At 39.7% G+C, this 18967-nt stretch overlaps 2 protein-coding genes across 6 annotated transcripts in view; one reads left to right on the top strand and one right to left on the bottom strand.

Annotated features, from left to right (window-relative positions):
* LOC124186597 overlaps positions 1-14237 on the top strand; it is a 56596-nt gene extending 42359 nt beyond the window's left edge. For 2 of the 5 annotated variants that reach the window (XM_046578427.1, XM_046578428.1), the window contains 13 exons: positions 1583-2131; positions 3062-3248; positions 3493-3585; positions 7740-8059; positions 8472-8561; positions 9156-9353; positions 9768-9951; positions 10038-10274; positions 10403-10429; positions 10822-11012; positions 11128-11415; positions 11546-11699; positions 13292-14237. In XM_046578427.1, the coding sequence (XP_046434383.1) occupies positions 1583-2131; positions 3062-3248; positions 3493-3585; positions 7740-8059; positions 8472-8561; positions 9156-9353; positions 9768-9951; positions 10038-10274; positions 10403-10429; positions 10822-11012; positions 11128-11415; positions 11546-11699; positions 13292-13723 (2950 nt within the window). In that variant the 3' untranslated portion in view covers positions 13724-14237. The remainder of the gene's footprint in view (positions 1-1582; positions 2132-3061; positions 3249-3492; positions 3586-7739; positions 8060-8471; positions 8562-9155; positions 9354-9767; positions 9952-10037; positions 10275-10402; positions 10430-10821; positions 11013-11127; positions 11416-11545; positions 11700-13291) is intronic. The other 3 variants (XM_046578431.1, XM_046578429.1, XM_046578430.1) reach the window with 3 other exon arrangements.
* Positions 14238-17051: 2814 nt separating this feature from the next.
* On the bottom strand, positions 17052-18962 carry LOC124186577 (dynein light chain Tctex-type protein 2-like). The gene is made up of 3 exons (XM_046578409.1): positions 18726-18962; positions 18267-18476; positions 17052-18052 (listed from the first exon to the last, which is right to left on the bottom strand). The coding sequence occupies exons 1-3, from the start codon at positions 18960-18962 to the stop codon at positions 17804-17806; spliced, it is 696 nt and encodes a 231-aa protein (XP_046434365.1). The 3' UTR covers positions 17052-17803.
* Positions 18963-18967: the final 5 nt, after the last annotated feature.

The raw sequence follows: 18967 nt of genomic DNA, 5'->3' as shown, positions 1-18967 counted from the left end.
AGTATCATCCCCATCCTGCTTTTCATTTTTTTTGCGTGGAATCTATCCCGACTATTTGCGTAGTACGGAGAGTCTCGAATCGATCAACAATTGTAAGACGGGGATCGATGCGAACCCTGGATTATGTATGTAGGTGCGATTTGTTGAAAGTATTAGTTTTGAGGAAAGAAAATAAAACGACTACATCCGCCATTTAAATTCAAATTTAATCATATAAAAATATATACGTAGAATGAAAAGTATACGAAAATAATAACGACGGTAATGTTGGTGTACATCGTAAACGTATAGGAAATGGAGAATATTGCACGCGGTGAACTGATTGCGAACTAATCAAAACTGCACGGTTCGTCGCATCCATTGACGAAACGAAACGAGACAAGACGAGGTGTAGAGAGCGAAAGAGACGAAGTCGACGAGAGACTGTCTGCGAAAATGGTGCAATCATGAACGTATACGTATATTCCGGGTATTAATTGGTAGGTATTAATTATTGAGAAAACATCACGAGTCCTTCGTTATCCCATTTTGTACCGTATTATAGGTACATACAGCGCAGTGTGTTCGAAGTACGAATACGCGCATGAAAATTTATCCACGTATCGCTTCCGGCCTCGTTATTTCCAGTCTGGCGTGCGTTTGTTGTGTTAATTATGTACTCGTCGATAATGCGAAGGAAAGACAAAAGGAGAAATGAAAAGTAGAGGGAAGAAAAAAAAAATCATCAGGGCTTGGATAATTTTCCAATCCTCATTTATTCGCGAACGTTTGAAAAATTTCACTTCTGCCCGCAATATATTATATTATTAATTTTCCCCCTTTATATTACGTGTGGAAAAATACATGTATATGCATATAGATTTTTACCCTCTCTTATTGTCATCGTATTCCTTCGACATTTTAGCTCTTTGATCTTCCATCTACGACCAAGACTCGATCCGAAAGCTGGGGCTGATTGCGGGCACGAGCTCACAGCTTAACCCGTGACATTACGGCCTGAGAGAGAGTGAGAGAGAAAGAGATAGATAGACAGATAGATGCATAGATATATAGATAGATAGATAGATAGACACAGACGCATTCACATCGTATATATATATATATATATGTATAATATGTCGCGTATCAGATAGTCCTGTATACGTATAGGTGTGTGTACGTAGGCTTGGTAAAGGACAGAAAGAGGGAGGCAAGAAAAAAAAAAAAAAGTGGAGCTAAAGCTGCAAGCTCGTTGCCGAGTCATGAATAGATGAGAACCGACAGATAGGATTCACCTTTCGGCTAACTTCAGCTGACCACCCCATTGCACTGTAACGAGAAAGACAAAACAAAAAAAAAAAAACAAATAAATGAATAAATCCCCCAGCTTGCGATTTCGGACTTTATACTCGTCCTGTGATATGAAAATATACATACAATCTGTAATTAACGTCGAATGAATTTCCGCACCACACGCGTATTGTAATATTACAGGCGTTGTCCGATAAACTCGTCTCTTGCAACAAAAACGAATATATAAAATTTTTTCCCCACAATAATGAAAAACAAATAACAAGACCCCTTTCGATTTTCTTTCCCGCAGGCAACCATCGCCGGGTTCCGGTACTACGAGCACGTCGACGGGATCCTCCTCGGGGGTCCAAGATGGCGGCGGCGGTAGCGGCGGTGGGGGTGGAGGATTGGGAATGGGCCTGGTGATCGGGGGAACGCCGCAGAGCATCAGCATGTACGCTGTGGGGGCGGGGGCGGCGGGGATAAACGGAGGCGGGGGAGACGGACTGCCCCCGAACATACAACAGCAACAACAACAACAGCAGCAGCAGCAGCAGCAGCAGCAACAGCAGCAACAGCAAACCGTCGGGGGCCAGCAACTGCAGCAGCAGAGCAGCGCATCCGGAAACGTTGGCAACCCCTCGAAGATGAGGTCGGAATCCCCGGGTAATCCGGCTTCCTCTTCAACGACCACTTCACCACCCGTGCCTTTGACCGCAAGCCTCGCGAGGAGCGCCTCGGCCCCAACCGGGCCCAGACCCCATCACCTAAACGGACCCACTTTCATCGGCCAATCGAACGACGCCGCTCACAATCAGAGGCTACGGCGCACCCTCAGTCGCACCGAGACCATCAAAAAGTAAGATGAGCAACCGTTCGATGGTTTTCAAACGGGGTCATTGTCACTTTCCAATCCGCGTTATCTGGCGGAGAAACAATCGAACCAATCCAAACAGACCGACAGCTGACCGTTGACCCGTGATGTAAGACAATGAATCTGAGAAGGCTAATTATTTACACTGTAATCTGAAGTTTTTGAAAAATGAAAATTTTTATCACGAAGAAAAAAGATCGAACGTCTCACGCTTGAGAAATATTTCAACCACGATTCAGAATCACGTAGCAAATCTAATCGGTTGAACATTACCGTTCCAAGTACTGTTAAAAAACAACCTATCTCATACTTTACGTATAGTTGCGTATACGTGTATACGTATAATCCGAATGGTTGTGACAGGTGGAAGCATTATATTTCCGAACCGTGTTAATTTAATTACTCTCCGAGGTAAATCCTGAGAGTTAACGATCTCTCGGCGTAACTGAGATCCGTTCGTATACGTGTACAAGTTCTAACCCGGACTTGTACAGGTATGTAGATATTTAGTTATTACCTAACTCGTAACAACGATACACCGTGCGTCTGGTAATGGTGCGGAGAGGATTCCCAATTACGGTGATGCGTGTATGTTTGAAATATTTTTCTGACGATGATTTTATTCCATACCTGATAATATTTTTCGAAAACTTGCAGACCTCGAGAAAGCAAATACGTACAGGATGCAACGGAATTCGTTGCACTTTATTCTACCTGCGAAGTTTAATTTTGCCGCACGAATTGAATCGAGGGACAAAAAAAAAAAAACCGATTGCTTCGATCCCTGTAAAGAAGCACGCAAAATTCCGTTCGAAGGAATGAAAAAATAAAAATAAAATTTGTAAAATCGAACAAGAGTGGAATTTTCGTCAAGTTTTGTTCTCTGTGCTTTATCGACGTCTTCCTCAATTTCAGTTACATAAAACGGGAAACGGCGACGTTTTTTGGCGTCGACGAAGACTCGGAGGCTCAGGAAAAGCAACGATGGCTCGAACGACGTAGACGAATGGCGTCTAGGAAGTACGGGGCCCTTTTGCCGGAACACAGACCTCCGGATCCCGACATAACCCGCGACGTACCCGACTCAACCGAAATACCCGAGGTCAGTCTTTAATCCAGCCCTTATCTCAGCTGCAGGCTTTTAAAAGACGCACAATCGTCGCGTCGCGTCTGAGGTTGCAGGTATAATCGTGTGAAATAAAACGTGCGGTTAATATACCTGACACTGTTTTTTGAACGAAGAAGATTTCTTTTTTTTTTTTTGTCAAACGTAAACAAAGTTGGGAAAATGTTTTACGGTTCTTTCATCATTTATATTGTATCATTCTTATTTCTTCATTTTTCAGGGTGTCACACTCCGCAGATCGTGGCATCAGCCGGTCAGACGAAAAGATTCTGTTGCCAGAATGACGTTATCCGGTCTTTCCTACATGGTTACGGTAAGTTCTTTTTATCACGTTTATACAGATCACACATATGTGTCCCACAGCTATAAACTTTTAACTTTGTTTCATCGGACAAATTTATACTTTCTTCAATTCTCCGCGACTTTAGTACAGGTATAAAATTTTCTTTACCGTGCGCTATGTAAGGAAGTTTGTCATTGGATTTTTCATACTTGATATTGTAACGTGAATAAAACTTGATTTTTAACCAAATTCTTCAAAATCTATATATTATATATTATATATTATGGTTCTTTTACTTTTGAAAAATAGTATTCGTAGAAAAGATAGGTAATATACTTTTACAGAATTCAGTCTCGATTTTGGTAAACTAGGTGAAGATAAAAAGGGAAAAAAGAAAAACTGCTAATGAGGTAATTTTCGGCATTGTTGCGTCTTTTTTTTATATGTATATATACTATTATTGAGAGTCGACCCCCTTTGCGTGGGCTTACTTTAATATATACATCACGTAACGAGTATATTATACGATACATGTATATGTATAACGGGTGGTAATTGTGCGATTATTAATTGAACCATCTCGAGCGGCGGTCGGTTCGCTGGTTGGTTGGTTAGTTGGTTATAAGAGCCTCGCGTTAACCCGAAAGACGAAGAGACTGCAATGCTGAGAGGACAGCTGGGAGGGAGATCGAGAGGGTTCGGAGTGTCTGAGACAGGCAGCAAGGAGGTTAATGTTACACGCTATTATATATCTTGCAGTACAGCCGGTGTATAATCTGATAACAATAATTACACTGAAATCTAATTACCGGAGCAAAAGAGAGAGAGAGAGAGAGAGAGAGAGAGCGGCGCATAATCGTTAGATATTTACATTACAGCCGACCCGCAAGCTCTTATTTTTTTACGTTACTGATGGATAATTACCGTGCGAAAAAGGAACTCGGATGTATAGATAAAAAATATACTGTTAGATGTATACGTATAACTCAAACTTGGATAGACGATGACTCAAGACCTAGTTAGATGTTACAAATGTACGATAATTAAAGATCCGAGGATTATCCGTGCCCAAATTTTTATTTATTTATTTTTTTTTTTCATTCAAGAACCAACCTTCTCTCCCGCAATTCTAAAACCTTATCTACCCCACGTTTCAATACTTTAATGATTTCGTCGTGCGTCGGGATTCGGAATCATCTGTTTTGTTACCTCTAAGCAAACTGGAGAGTCGGAGGATCGAAATTAGAAGCATTGAGCATGACAGGGCAGCGTGTCACGTCAGTTGTAATCCCGGCGTTTTGGTTTTTGTATATACATATATGTGTGTATGCACACGCATATGTACGTATGTATGGAATGTAAAGAAAATACTCCCACGGGAAAAGCCCCGAGGACTGGAAAACTAGAAGACCTGAATTTACAAGCCCCGGCGATCCCGTCACTCTCTTCTCCACTTGCCTTTCCTTCCCTCCGTACTTCTCCTCCCACCATCCATCCATTGTCTCGACAGAATTTTCGGCGTAGCGAACCCCGCCTGGCTAACAGACTATCTCTCCCCTGTTTTGTCGCTCTCTCCCCCTTGCTTCCAGTTTTGAGTTTCCAACCCACCTCCTCCTCCTCCTCCTCCTCCTCCTCCTCCTCCTCCTCCTCCTCCTCCTCCTCCTCCTCCTCCTCCTCCTCCTCCACCTCTTCCTTTTCCCTTGAAACTCCCCAACGCGAACAGGAGACTCAAACAATACCTTCTGTTCTCCACCAAAGTACATATGTACATATTTCTGTGTATAATTTTATATAAAGCCGAAAGTTGCGGGGAGTGACAATGATTTTATTGTTATTGTTATTATTATTATTATTATTGTTGTTGTTGTTTTTATCCTTGTTATTATTATTAATATCTGCATCGTCAGCATCCTTATTATTACTTTTCGTATAATTTTCATTTCATAAATATTGAAATCAAGAGAAACATTCTGTTGAAGTTTACTTTTGCACGAATTGATTGATCAGCTTTCGCTTACATTATCTGACGTATTAATTTTTTTTTTTAAGTTCTCCGCTTTTCCCACTTGTTATATAAGAGAAAAAGATCAACGGTTTTGTCTAATGATCTTAAAAATGCTCGTTCATGGCCGATGGCGCAGAAATCTGTGTTACCGTCATAGAAAGAACAAATCGACGAAAAATATTAAGATTTTCGAACAACAAAGTATATTGTCTTCGACGGATAAGAGATTCGGTTTTTTTTTTTTATTTCTCTTGTATTCTTTCAATTAATTGCGATTTGACGTGCTACAGGATAACGAAATTACAGGGGCGTGTGTAACCGCAGAAAGAAGTAAGAGGAAAGAATGGTGGAAGGTAACCTAATGATGAATAAATAAGAATTAGCAAATCAAGATGTTTTTTTTATAACGCGTTGAGTCCCGTCGCGGAATTAAACGACGAATGAAAAATTGATTATGAAATTTTATCTCCTTCCGCCCGCAGGTGTGTTCATTGTTCAAACCATGGGGTATATATTATTCGTTTGTATTAAACAGACTTGTTGCATAACTTTATGCAATGTGAAAGAAAAATTTCAATTACGAAAAATTAAAGATCAACAATTTTATCAATTAATTTGAGCAGATGGACGCTGCTTGAGTGCGAGTTTGAAAAAAAAAAAAAAAGAAAGAAACGTTAGTACAACGTCAAAAATTAAAAAACACGGCCGAGAATTACAATTATTATTATTATTATTATTAAACCCTTGGCGAACAATTTTGTGAAATTTCCAACAGATTACATACGTGTTTACATATTATTCCTGGGTTTTTCTTTTTTGTTTGTAAATTGGGGGTGAAAGGCTGTCTGATGAATAAAGGTAAAGGGAGAGAAAGGGAGGTTTTGCACGAACGAACGATGCTCTCTCCCGTCCCATTAGCTTTTCAATATGCGAGCGGGGCTGCAGCGATAAACTCTCGCTCTCTCTCTCTCTCTCTCTCTCTCTCTCTATATATATATATATGTGTGTATGTATATACGAATGTTAATTTCGACACGAAATTAAATTCCCTTCGATTTTATACAACCTGCTATTTCATGTAACTCTCCAGCTGTATACAATCTATTATACAATTTTACGCAACGCGACGCGCGACGCCAGTTGCAATTATAATTCTTTTACCTCTGTTTCGGTAGTTGAAAAACGGATAAGAGAATCGAAAACTCATTCGCCAAAAAAAAAAAAAAAAATAAAGTAAGTGGCGAAACTAACCTCGACGTTGCAAATTGAAAAAGAAAAAGACAAGATATTTAAATGTTATACAAAAAAAAAAAAATAATGTTAAATTTAGACACAGAAGTTGACATTCGGTAGGTCACTGTAGCAGACCGGAGTAATTGACGGTGGAAAATCATTCCGGTTGTTCCTGTAATTTCGGATTCTCGATGCAAACCGTATTACACGCGTATATTGCATTATAACTGCTATTCGATAATATGGCTATAGATAGAGCGTATCGTTGCAGTGCTTGCAATTAGTTTCGTGGGTATCGATAAACGATTACAACACTGGCAGTAGTAGCAGCAAGCAGTCTCCCCTGGCTATGGACCAAACCGAAACCTGCAGCAATCGTTATCAATAATATCGTTAAACTATACGCGTACAAACGGCTGCGTCTACATAATGTTCAGACATTTTTCATTCTGTATATAAATATATATATATACACACAACCGTACCGCATCATACACAATGTGGGTAATTATTATTGATTTATGTTTAAACACACTCGTCTATTATCATGTCTATACACTGTAGATATTTGTACCCAATGTATTGCAGTAACGCGCAGTAATTATACACGCAACTGGCGCGTTTAATTAATTATTATTACATTTATACGGTATCGCATTCAAGTGTAAGCGCAGATATACGTTGCGTTTAATTATTCTCTGTTATCGCGTATAATAATTACTCTAACGATAACAAATCTCATTTATTAACCATCATAATCGTCACCGATAATAAGTTGTACAGCAACTATTTTTATTATTGTTGTTTTTGTTTTATTTTATTGCGAAATTATTATTTTACATGTAAAATGTACACCAGGTAATTTCGGTAAGAACAAAATTTTCTCGACGTCTCGATTTTCAACGCCTCGGCAAATTAATTTTCATTCAATTTCCTCATACCGCAGACGATGGCGAGGCATCGACCACGAGAAAGGGACGAGACGCGGCCCGAATCGCGAAGCTTTCCACCGAGCACCGTTCCGACGTCTTCGGTCTCGCCGGAAGTTCCCGCCGCCGACGAAGAGGAGGAAGCCTTTTTCGAGAGGCCACCACCGCCCTCGCCTCAAACGAATCAACAGCACCAAACGGAACCGGCGAACGGAACTCAGAACGACGGTGCTCCCGGCACAATCAGGGAAGACTCGGCATCCGTTTCCGGTGTAACCGATCTCGTCGACGCGCCTTCATCTTCCGTTGATCGCAATCTATCGGAGGAATTAGTTAGGTCGGTATTCCCAGTTGGGGAAAGAAGGAGTAGTATTCATTTCCCGTTGATAAAGGGTTGTTGGAGTTTTTTTTGTTATTAATTTTCAGGCTAGGGGTAAAAGATCACAATTACCGATTGATAGAAGAAACGGAATAGAGAATTTTCATACGTGCGAAAACATTATTTCTAGAATATATAAACGTGGAAAGTTCGAGTACGGAAAATTGAAAATATATCAAGTCGAAATACGGAAAGACAAAATAGTAAGGAAGGTATGAACATGGAACGGCAAAGTCGAGAATCTGTATACGATTACTATATGTATTATCGAGAGACATTTTTTGTCCCCCACCTAATTGTTACCCATCCCCCCTCCCCCACACTCGGAGGCATTCTTTTTCGATTACTGACAAATCTTCGTTTTCTAAAGGTTTACAACTACGAATGGCGAGGGACTTTCGTCGTCGGAAATATTGAGTAGAAGACCCAGGCAGACATCCAGGGACCATTACACTTCCAGGTGAGCTTACTAACTCCAAGAAAACTAGAAGAAATTTAACAATTTATATCTATGCTTGATTTTTACCTGTAATCAATTCAGTTACTGTTTTACTTCTATCCTTTTGTTATTCACATTCTCGAACCGTGTCGCAATTAACACTCGCAGTTTTAATTATATATGTACACACTCACGCTTCGCCTTCGGAATGTCTGATCTATCGATGAATAAGAATCAAACAGGATTGCGCAGAAAAACTTGAAGAGAATTAAATAAATAAATAAAAAATTTGCGGAGTTTATTCAAATCTAGTACCATTATCTGAATGGTATTTTTTTTTTTTTTTTAAGAAGAAGAGTAAGAACGAAACGAAAAAGAATTAACTTATTTATTATCTAAAGACGAAAAACTATTACATGCTTTCCGCACAATCAATTCAATCGATACCTCTTCCAATTCATGGTTTGAAAAGATTTATTTCAAAATCACGCAAGCCGGAGAGAGTCGAGAGTCGACTCGAGTCTCGGAAGACGAGGGAGCAATTCGCTATATTTCGCTACTAAAAGAAAGGGAAATTATTCGGGCGACAATGAAATTTGGTATGAATTAATAAAGGCGGGGTTACAGAACGTCGAGTTGGCGCAGGTCGCGAGAATCGGGCGGCCATGGAGCTTCCGGTCCGTCAGACGTGGCGGTAACTCTTAGAAGGCAGGCGAACAGCGGCACGAGGATAGCGCCGAACGTGATTGACCGGATATTCGACAACAGCAACAGGAGGCAGTACGGAATGGGATTAATCGGGCGATTATACGGGTAAGGAAGTTGAAAGTTAACGAAAGAATGATCGGAAAATGTTTGGATAGATTTTTAGGCGAGGCGAACCCGAAACCGTTTGTAATAAATGATCCCTGTCACACTTATCCGTGCCAATGATGGTGAACACGAATGAAATAACATTCTTTATATGTACTAGAAACGATTTTGTCCAAATTCGAACGACGAAAGCTGATGTGTCAAGAATTTGAGAAAAAAGTTTTCTACGATCGGAACTGTCAAAGTGCCAAAACTATGGTGTATTATTTTTTTATTTTTTTTTTATTTTAATCATATTCCAACGTTCTTAGGCTCGTTTCTCTGTTTGTCTGCTTCTAATTTTCGATTCAGATCACAAGTTTGCCGCAGGGAATGAAGTTTTTAAAAAGCTGATAAACGATTTTCCGCTTTCAGACGTTCGTTCAGAAAAAGCGTCGCCCATAAACCTGACGTGAAAAAACAGCTGGACGACATCGAAGATCACAGGCCCTTCTTCACCTACTGGATAACAACGGTTCAGGTCATGATCCTCGTCATATCTTTGGCCTGCTACGGCTTCGGACCCTTCGGCTTCGAGCTCAATCACAGATCTGGCTTGGTGGGTAAATTGGGCGTGATTTTCGCGATGCCGTAAATTTATTATTCCTCTCCAGAAACGTGACTTTTCATTTGCCGCGCTCGCAGGTACTCGTCACGAGCTTATCCCTCCAACAAGTGGACTATCAGGAGCCTGCCAACTTCTGGATCGGTCCAAGAGCCGCGGACCTTATTCATCTGGGGGCAAAATTCGCCCCTTGCATGCGGAGGGACATAAAAATCCTGAAGGAGATAGACGTGTGGAGAGAAAGGGAACGGGACACGGCCTGCTGCATACGCAACGACGACTCGGGATGCGTTCAGTCGAGCAAACAGGACTGCTCCGTGAGTAATCTGACTTCCTTATCCCCGTTTTTGTCATTCTCGAAATGGTACATTTTTTTTTTTTTAAACTAACGAAACGAGTACTCGTCGGATTTATAATATTCGTTCTGTGTGCTTGCAACCAACTGGTCCGGGGATTGAGATCAACGATGACGGTAACTAAACCAGGCTTATAGACCCTAATCCTCGTCATCTGTATTGGGAACGAAAATATGGCGCTGCGATATCTGGTATCAAAATAAAGCGTCACCACTAAGTGGGTCATATTTAGTTATCCGGGACCTCTTTCGTCGTATTTTTTCTGCCAGATTGACTCCGTGCGACTCAACTAAAGCGCCGCGGCTTGGAATAATTTTGCCGTACATCCGTAATCGCGTAACCGATCTAAAACGATTTTCCAACAGTCCAATTTTCGACGCCATATTGGCAATCAGCCACGCCTCAACGTTCGTTCGCAATAGTCGCATGTCTGAAATCAGTAAATCTGTGGTAAACTTGTCGATTATCCCTCGCTAATGCTTCTCACTCTGTTCAAATTTTCGCACAGAACACCATATCGACGTGGAAGAAATGGGGCCCGGGAGACAGCGGACCCGGCGGACGTATAAGCGGCTCGGTTTGCGGACTCGATCCAAAATTCTGCGACGCTCCAGCAAGCATCGCACCCTACGAATGGCCCGACGACATCACCAAGTGGCCCATATGCCGCAAAACCAATCCATTCAACCAGAGGTTCAGGTGAATTGAATGAAACGTTGGATTACATTTGGGAGAAACGGAACGTCCTCCTCTTTCCGTCCGATCCTTTCTCCTCTACGAACTACACTAATTTTTCTCACAATCAAAATTACAGCAAGGGCGGCAGCAACCAGATGTTTCCGGTGGGTCGTCACATGGACAAGATGGCGGAGCATATGGTTTGCGAAGTGATTGGTCACCCCTGCTGCATAGGAATCCATGGGATGTGTCGAATAACCACAAAGGAGTACTGCGACTTTGTACATGGTTATTTTCACGAGGAGGCGTCCCTGTGTTCCCAAGTCGAGTGTCTCCACGACGTATGTGGCATGATTCCGTTCCTACATCCGGAGTGGCCCGACCAATTCTACCGTCTATTCACCTCGATTTTTCTCCACGCTGGGTGAGCGCTTCTTTTTTCTACACAATTCGGTTATCGCAATAGTCGTCGATCGGGTGACCGAAATAATTACGATGAACGGTTTTAGTTGGTAACCGTCTGTCACGTTGACGAGTGATTTGTCTTTTCACAGGATATTTCACCTCCTCATCACCCTCTGCGTTCAGTACTTCTTCATGAGAGACTTGGAAAAGCTCACGGGATCCTTCCGCATAGCGATTATATACTTCACTGGTGGACTTGCTGGAAATTTGGCTAGCGCTATATTTGTTCCTTACAGAGCTGAGGTAAGAAGCTAAAACGTCCGACTGTTGCTTGGTACGCGCGATATGATCGATGGTTGGGAATGAATGAAATTTTCAAGAAAAGATAGTACTAGAAGCTGAAACTGTAGCTTCGGAATAATCGACGAAATATATTTCGAGAGGATAAAGAAATTTGAAAGTAACAACCAGGTGAAGCATAAAATTATCGGATAAAATCAAAGCACTTTTTTTGCTTAACTCCGATGTTGATTTTACCCTATTTTTCCGCAAACAGCATTTTCATTATTGTAATCATCGATCGGAACATTTGCCACAGGCTCTTTTCAATCTAAATTTCTGTTTGAACAACAAGCAGAGAGTAAAAGGGATACACCGTTATTTGATGGTCAGCGTTCGGCGGTTGAATATTGCGAGAATCGTTCAATAATGCAACAGAAACGCGCGCACTGTCCGATATTAATATCAGTTAGGCTTTAAGTTAGTTGGACTCGAGTTTCAGGGGAAAAACAATATTGAGGAAACGGTGAGTAGAGTCGAAAAGGCGGGATGGTAGTCGGAAAAGTTGGAGAGGCGAGAATATAATCAGAGAAGTTTTAATTGAATACATCTGAGCGAGAGAGGTGGAAGAAGTAGCAGCTATAGCAACAGCACACAAAAGCATTGGACGGCCGATTTAACAGACGGGATTTTATTGTGTGTTCGCAATTTAATCAACACACTTGTGGCTGTTTCCATCTCTCTCTCTCTCTCTCTTACTTTCTCTTTTCAAGAATCAACTGCAGCCCAGGGGGGAAAGCAGAAAATCTCTTCGCTCCTTCCTCCCCTGCTAAAGTTTCTCGAAGACTCTTGAAGCAGCCCTCAACTCGCACACAAAGATACGGACTTTTGCGCAGGGTGCAACGAACGAACTCTATTCGAAATACTCGCGTTCGCATCTCTCGTTCCACTCCATTGTACACACAATATGTCTGGACAGTTTTGCCTGCATTGTTTCCTCCAACTTTCATCTCGGGAAACCAATTTCAATTCTAAGTTTAAATGCTCGATCAGATATATCGTTAATGTTGAATACTCGATGGCGAAATTGCGCGCGATACGAATCCAGATTAAATTTCACAGCCCAGTACCTCGCCAATGGCTTATCGATTGGATTTAGATAAGAGCTATGTTAGAAAATATCTGACAAGGTATTTTTCTCACCTTTCCAACCCGGCGTTGGGTGACGCATTTTTTTTTTATTTTCAATACAGGTACAGATCAAATACGGAGATTCTCAAAGTCGTTTGTCTCTGCGAATTGAGATTTTAAAAAGAGACAGATGTTTTGAAAACTGACAAGTTTATAATTTTCAACCGACGGTAAGCTGATTATTTCTCGTCTCGAAATTTTCGTCAACCTGACGGTTTTTCAAAATAAACAATTAACAACGGTATACTCGAATCATAAGTTCTCTTATTTTCAAATACTCTTTGATCCGTTTCAGCTCGTGAAAATTACTACAAAATAATACGCTTCGATTTCTGGAACTCTCTCAAATCTTAATTCTCAGGCAGACTGCTCGGAGGATGGACCAAGGTCTGATCCTGTACCTCGAAATTTTTGTGTCTCTTCAGGTGGGACCAGCGGGGGCGCATTTCGCCCTCCTCGCGACGCTCGTTGTGGAGGTTTTAAACAGCTGGCCGATGCTGAAACACCCGCGCAGGGCGCTTTCAAAGCTGCTTCTATCGTTGTTCGTGCTGTTGCTGCTCGGGGCGTTGCCCTGGATCGACAACTACGCTCACCTCTTCGGCTTCGTGTTCGGTTTCCTGGCCGCTTACGCTGTGATGCCGTTCATATCCTTCGGGAAGTACGACCGACGGCGTAAGATCCTCTTGATCTGGGTCTGCCTGGTCCTTATAGTAGGGCTATTCGCAATGCTCCTCGCCCTCTTCTACAACGTTCCGGTCTACGAATGCGAGATCTGCAAACTCTTCACCTGCATACCGTTCACCAAGGACTTCTGCGCATCTCAGAATATCAATTTCAAGAGGGAGGAACCCGTATGACACCGGGGGCAGCGGTCAAGAGCCGAGCTGGCAATACCGCTCGGCCTCTGGTCAAAAGCTCAGCATCCGCCGCTGCCGGTCCGTAAATTCGGAATAACACTACCAAGTTTCGATTGGAATTGGGATTTGGATAATTTCTGGTTTCGTCGTATTGGGACTCGCCATTATATCGCTCCGATTTTCATCGATTTCGGTAGAGATTATCGCAGCTAAGGGTAAATACGTTGGAGTCGGTCCCACCTTCTCACATGGTATGTACATGTAAGCTATAGATTAGCTCATTCTTCCTCCCCATTCTCCTCTCCTTCCTCTGCCAAAACATTCCAGCGCGAGAAAAAAAAATGGGAAATTGGAGAAATGATATCCAAGAAATGGAGGAGAAAAAGAAAAAAGAAATACAACCGGACGAAAAGGACGGGAAATATTTTTCCCGAAGAATACCGATCCACTGACAGCACAAAGTAGTATTGTTTAACGATATGTATTTAATCAATAAATATTCCTATAAATACTATTGGGATAGAGGCGTTTTTTCAAAATATCAAACGAAAGAGATATTTTTGTGTGATGATATAAGTGATAATGGTGGTGGTGGTGTGGTGGTCGTAATTATTATACGCGACGTGGGCGTTGTTAATTCTTTTTCTTCAATATATCAATTACTGAATACGCGAAAGACATGAGAAACTTTACAAGCAATTGAATAATACGAAATTGTAAATATAATAATAATTAATAGTACTAACAAAAAGTAATAACGATCATGATAATAATATTAATAACCATACCCATACCTGTAACGACGACGACGACGACGACGATGATTATTCTTATTATTACCTTAAAAGTATCACATGCAAGGAAACGATGGGACATTTTTTTAGAAGAATTACCGATGACGACCATTCGTCGTACAATATGGGAATGCGCGTATGTATGTATGTATATATAAGTATACATATATATATGTATATACCTACGTATACTACACGCGTCGTATGACACATTGAACAACCGGTGAATATATAACATCGTAGTTATTAATAATAATGACTCTAGTACGAAAATTAACTATAATATGATAAGACTTGATAAGGCATTTTGATTAATTATACCTATATGCATGTATTCGTATATTCATATATTTATGTGCGCACACACGTACACATATATGTATGCGTATACGTCAGTGAAAATTAATATGCGATATATACATATAAATATAATGATAATAATGATATTGTGAATGTGTATTTTATTATAAACGCGTAAAATAATTATACTATACGTACGTCTATATGCATAATATTCATATACATATAACATTATATTGTATTAAATATAAGTTATACAATAATAATATATATGATGATATACACATAGAATTACGCACACACACACACACACACACACACACACACACACACACACACACACACACGCACGCACACGCACACGCACGCACGCACGCACACACACACGCACACACACACGCACACACACACGCACGCACACACACAGAAATACAAACACACCCACACAAATATTATACTTATGACATACATGATAACGTTATATAAAATTATAATAATGATAATAACAATGATATTACAACATACGATGATTCTTAGGAAGGAGCATGGTGAAAGTTTTACGTCGGGAAACAAACCATAGGTTACGCGATATATATATGTATATATATATTATGCATAACAGTGACGATGATAGGCTAGGGTGAAAATAATTGCGTCGCATACTCAATAAAACAAAGATTATTAACATCGTATTATTATTGTTGTTATTATTATTATTATTAATATTATTATCCTCATTATTATTATCATTATTATTGTTATTCTTATTATTATTAGTGTTGTTGTTATTATTATTATTATTGTAGTTATTCCTGTTCGTTGGGAGTTAAATAGCTCAAGAATACAAAAGTGCGAACGAAGGGAAAAATTAAATGATCAATGCGTGATAATAATAGTAATAATAACAATGATAGCGATAATGTTCATAATAATGCTAATAATGATAATGACCTTTCATAAGGATTGAAAAAGTGTGATCGGTGATCGCAAGAGGAAAAGAAGATATAGAAGAAAATTCGAGTTCAAAGAAACGTATCACAGAAAGAAAGAAATGAAGAGAGTGGATGAAGATTGACGCGACAAAAAAAAAATAAAAAATGTAGTAGAAGGTGAAGAAGAAGATAATGTGCCACGAAGAAATTTACGATATACAAAAAAAAAGAAGAAAAACATTAATTATACATATACAAGTATACATGAATATATGTGTATATGTATATTAATAATAAACTAGGTATGTGTAATGTATATTATTATACAATCACGCGATTAATGAGAAATGTATTCGAAGCCACCCCCACGTTCAATCGATCGATCTTTTCCCTCGATTTCCACTGTATTCGTACATATAAATATACATATATACGTATATGTATATATACAAAAGAAACAAACAACATTATTATTACTATTAATTAAATTTCTTTTCATATTTTTCTTTTTATTATTTCTGTTTTCTTTTTCCCTGCATAATTATTACGTCAAATCCATTTACTGAGACTAATAATTATCGATGTATTTGAAATAAATAAAATGATGGAAAAATGCAAAAAAAAAAAAAAAAAAAAAAACTAATAAAAACCAATGAAACGAAAAAAAATTGTCGCGTACTTTTACGTGAAGTTTCTTTTCTTTAAATACCCCTCGTCGCTTATCGCTTTGCACATAATTGTTAACAGCAGGATTTTCAATATTTAATTGATTAGTTTAAATTAAATTTTTAGAATGCGATAAAAACGCTAGCCGTCGACAATTTTAAAAATATCGCGAGACTTCGGGTTTAAAGAGGTAAGGAAATCGAAATAAAAAAAAAAAATGGAGTATAAAGTCGTGAGGTACGAGTCACGTGCATGTACTTGTGCGGAAAGATTTTGGGACAGGCTGAAAGATGATCGAATCTACTTGGAAAACAGCCAAATGAAATTCGCTGCCGTTTCACTATTAAAACAAACCATTATAAACATCTTTCTTTTCTTCCAAGGCAATTTGTTCTTGAGAATTCAATTTTCATCGTATAAAAATAATAGATGATAGCAGTAATGATAAATAATAATTATAAACTAACAATAACGATACAGTATATATCTCTATAGTATTAAATAAAATTACGTCGAAGGTAAATTTTTAACAATAAGAGTTTAATCGTAATAGTAATAATGAAAATGGACCAAAGCTGTACCTACACAACGATTGTTGCACATGTCTTTGCAGACGTAGTTACTTTTCTTTGGCTGTTGCATTTTCTTTTCGTTTATTCCCAATTATCTCCGATGTAGAATCAATCGAAAAACACGTGCTGTGTAAAATAGTTTTGATTTCTTGTGTATTGGGAGGAAGAAAAGAGCAGATCGTTTTGTCTCACTTTTTCTTCGTTTTTATATTACATATAAAATATTATAAATATTATTGTAATAGTCACTGTTACACGAATCATGCATATACATACCATCGCCCATTAGTAATAATAATAATATATCAATTTAAATAACAATAAAGAGAATGTATAAAAACAATCCTCACGCGTACAGGCAATTCTTATACATTATACATTGTATAATATTCATTCCGTCGTATGTTGCAATTATTTTATCTTTATTCATTGATAATATCGTTGAAAGAAAAAGAGAAAAACTCGTTTCTTCGTTTCATTGATCATTCGTCGTCATCCATGTTTTGGTTAAAATCATGAATTTCTACTATTAGTTTCCACGTCATTTTTCTCACTTGACAAAAAATTCTCGCGTCTCACATCCGCGTGTAAAATTCATTCGTCAAAGGAAGAGAGATTCGTCGAAAGTGTATAAAGAAAAATCATGAATAAATCATTCTCGGATGTAAATTTTCACCACTCGAATAATTTGTCCAACGATACTAACAATAAGGGGGAGTCGGTAAACTGTCGCAAATTATTATACCGAGCTGCGAAAAAATGTTGCTTGCAAATCGATCCGCATCGTTGTTGTTATAACGGTAATTGTATCCGGTATTATTCGTAATAAACACCGACGACGATCCCCACGGCGTACATTTGGGAACTTTCAAATGTAAAAGACGAGTGATTGTCCCTCTCGATGTCCCACAGCCTCCCATTAGCGACTTGTAAACTTTGTCCGGTCTTTTCTACTATCGTCACCTGCACTATGAACTTGTACCTGAAACGCGACGAGGTAAATAATTTCCCTGCGTGCCACTTTTTTTTAACCCTTTCATGGATAAATATTTCCTTACATGCGATCTACTTGAAATTTTGCATGAAATTTTGTTTTCGCGTTAAGTGAACAAATAAATTTTACCAAAAGCAGTTTAATAAATAAAAAGCTGCAAAAAAAAAAAAGGTCACGAATTAAAAAGTCAACTCCTAGGAGTTAAACTGGCATTTTCTGCACTACGCGCATGCGCTGTAGCGAACAAATCTGACAAATTTCCGATAAAATCGGCTAACGAAGAACCGTCGCAATATCTCGCCTGTCGTAGTCCTTTCGGTATATCCGATTTCTTATCTCGGCCGTCATGTCCTGGCAGAGTTTCATGCAAACCTCGGGGTTGTACTTCATCCCGGTCAGGGTGGTGGTCATAACGTCTTCGAGAACCTTGTCGACTACTTCCTGTTTCCACGGATTGTGGGCATGTAATCGATAGCTGTTCTGGTACCTCGGAATCTGTGTGCCGAAGCAAAAAACGAATTTCAACCGGAACTGCGTCAGGCTCTCTGTATCTTTCCGTTCCGCGATTCGGGAACTTGGATAGCGGGCCGTTGCAAATAGTTGTAAAGGACGAACGGGCCGCTTAACGTTTGAGTAAAAAAAAAAATACCGTCGGAGATTTTTCCGACGGTTTTTCCCCTCTTTATAACTTCTTCGATCGGACCCGTTCGTCCTTAATTGTGCAGCCCAACCGTAAAGTCGCACCTTGAATCCTCCCTTCGCACTTCTGTAAGTTGCACTTGTGACTTGGTGGCCGGGAATCAGAGAAGCGGTACTCATGCCGATTTTCGACTGCTGGGACAAGGCCTTGCTCAGGGGCCTTTGGCCCTTGGACAGAGAGAGACGTGCATTCGACGATTCCCTCATCGTCGAGGCGATTTTCACAGGCGCGGTTTGAGGGTGGGTTGAATTTTGAGGGGCGTAATTTTTTGAGAAGCTCATTTTCA

This window comes from Neodiprion fabricii, chromosome 7 (assembly GCF_021155785.1).
Source record: "Neodiprion fabricii isolate iyNeoFabr1 chromosome 7, iyNeoFabr1.1, whole genome shotgun sequence".
Taxonomy (NCBI): Eukaryota; Metazoa; Arthropoda; class Insecta; order Hymenoptera; family Diprionidae; genus Neodiprion; species Neodiprion fabricii.
The sequence above is the reverse complement of the archived record's forward strand: the minus strand, read 5'-3'. Positions and strand labels throughout refer to the sequence as shown.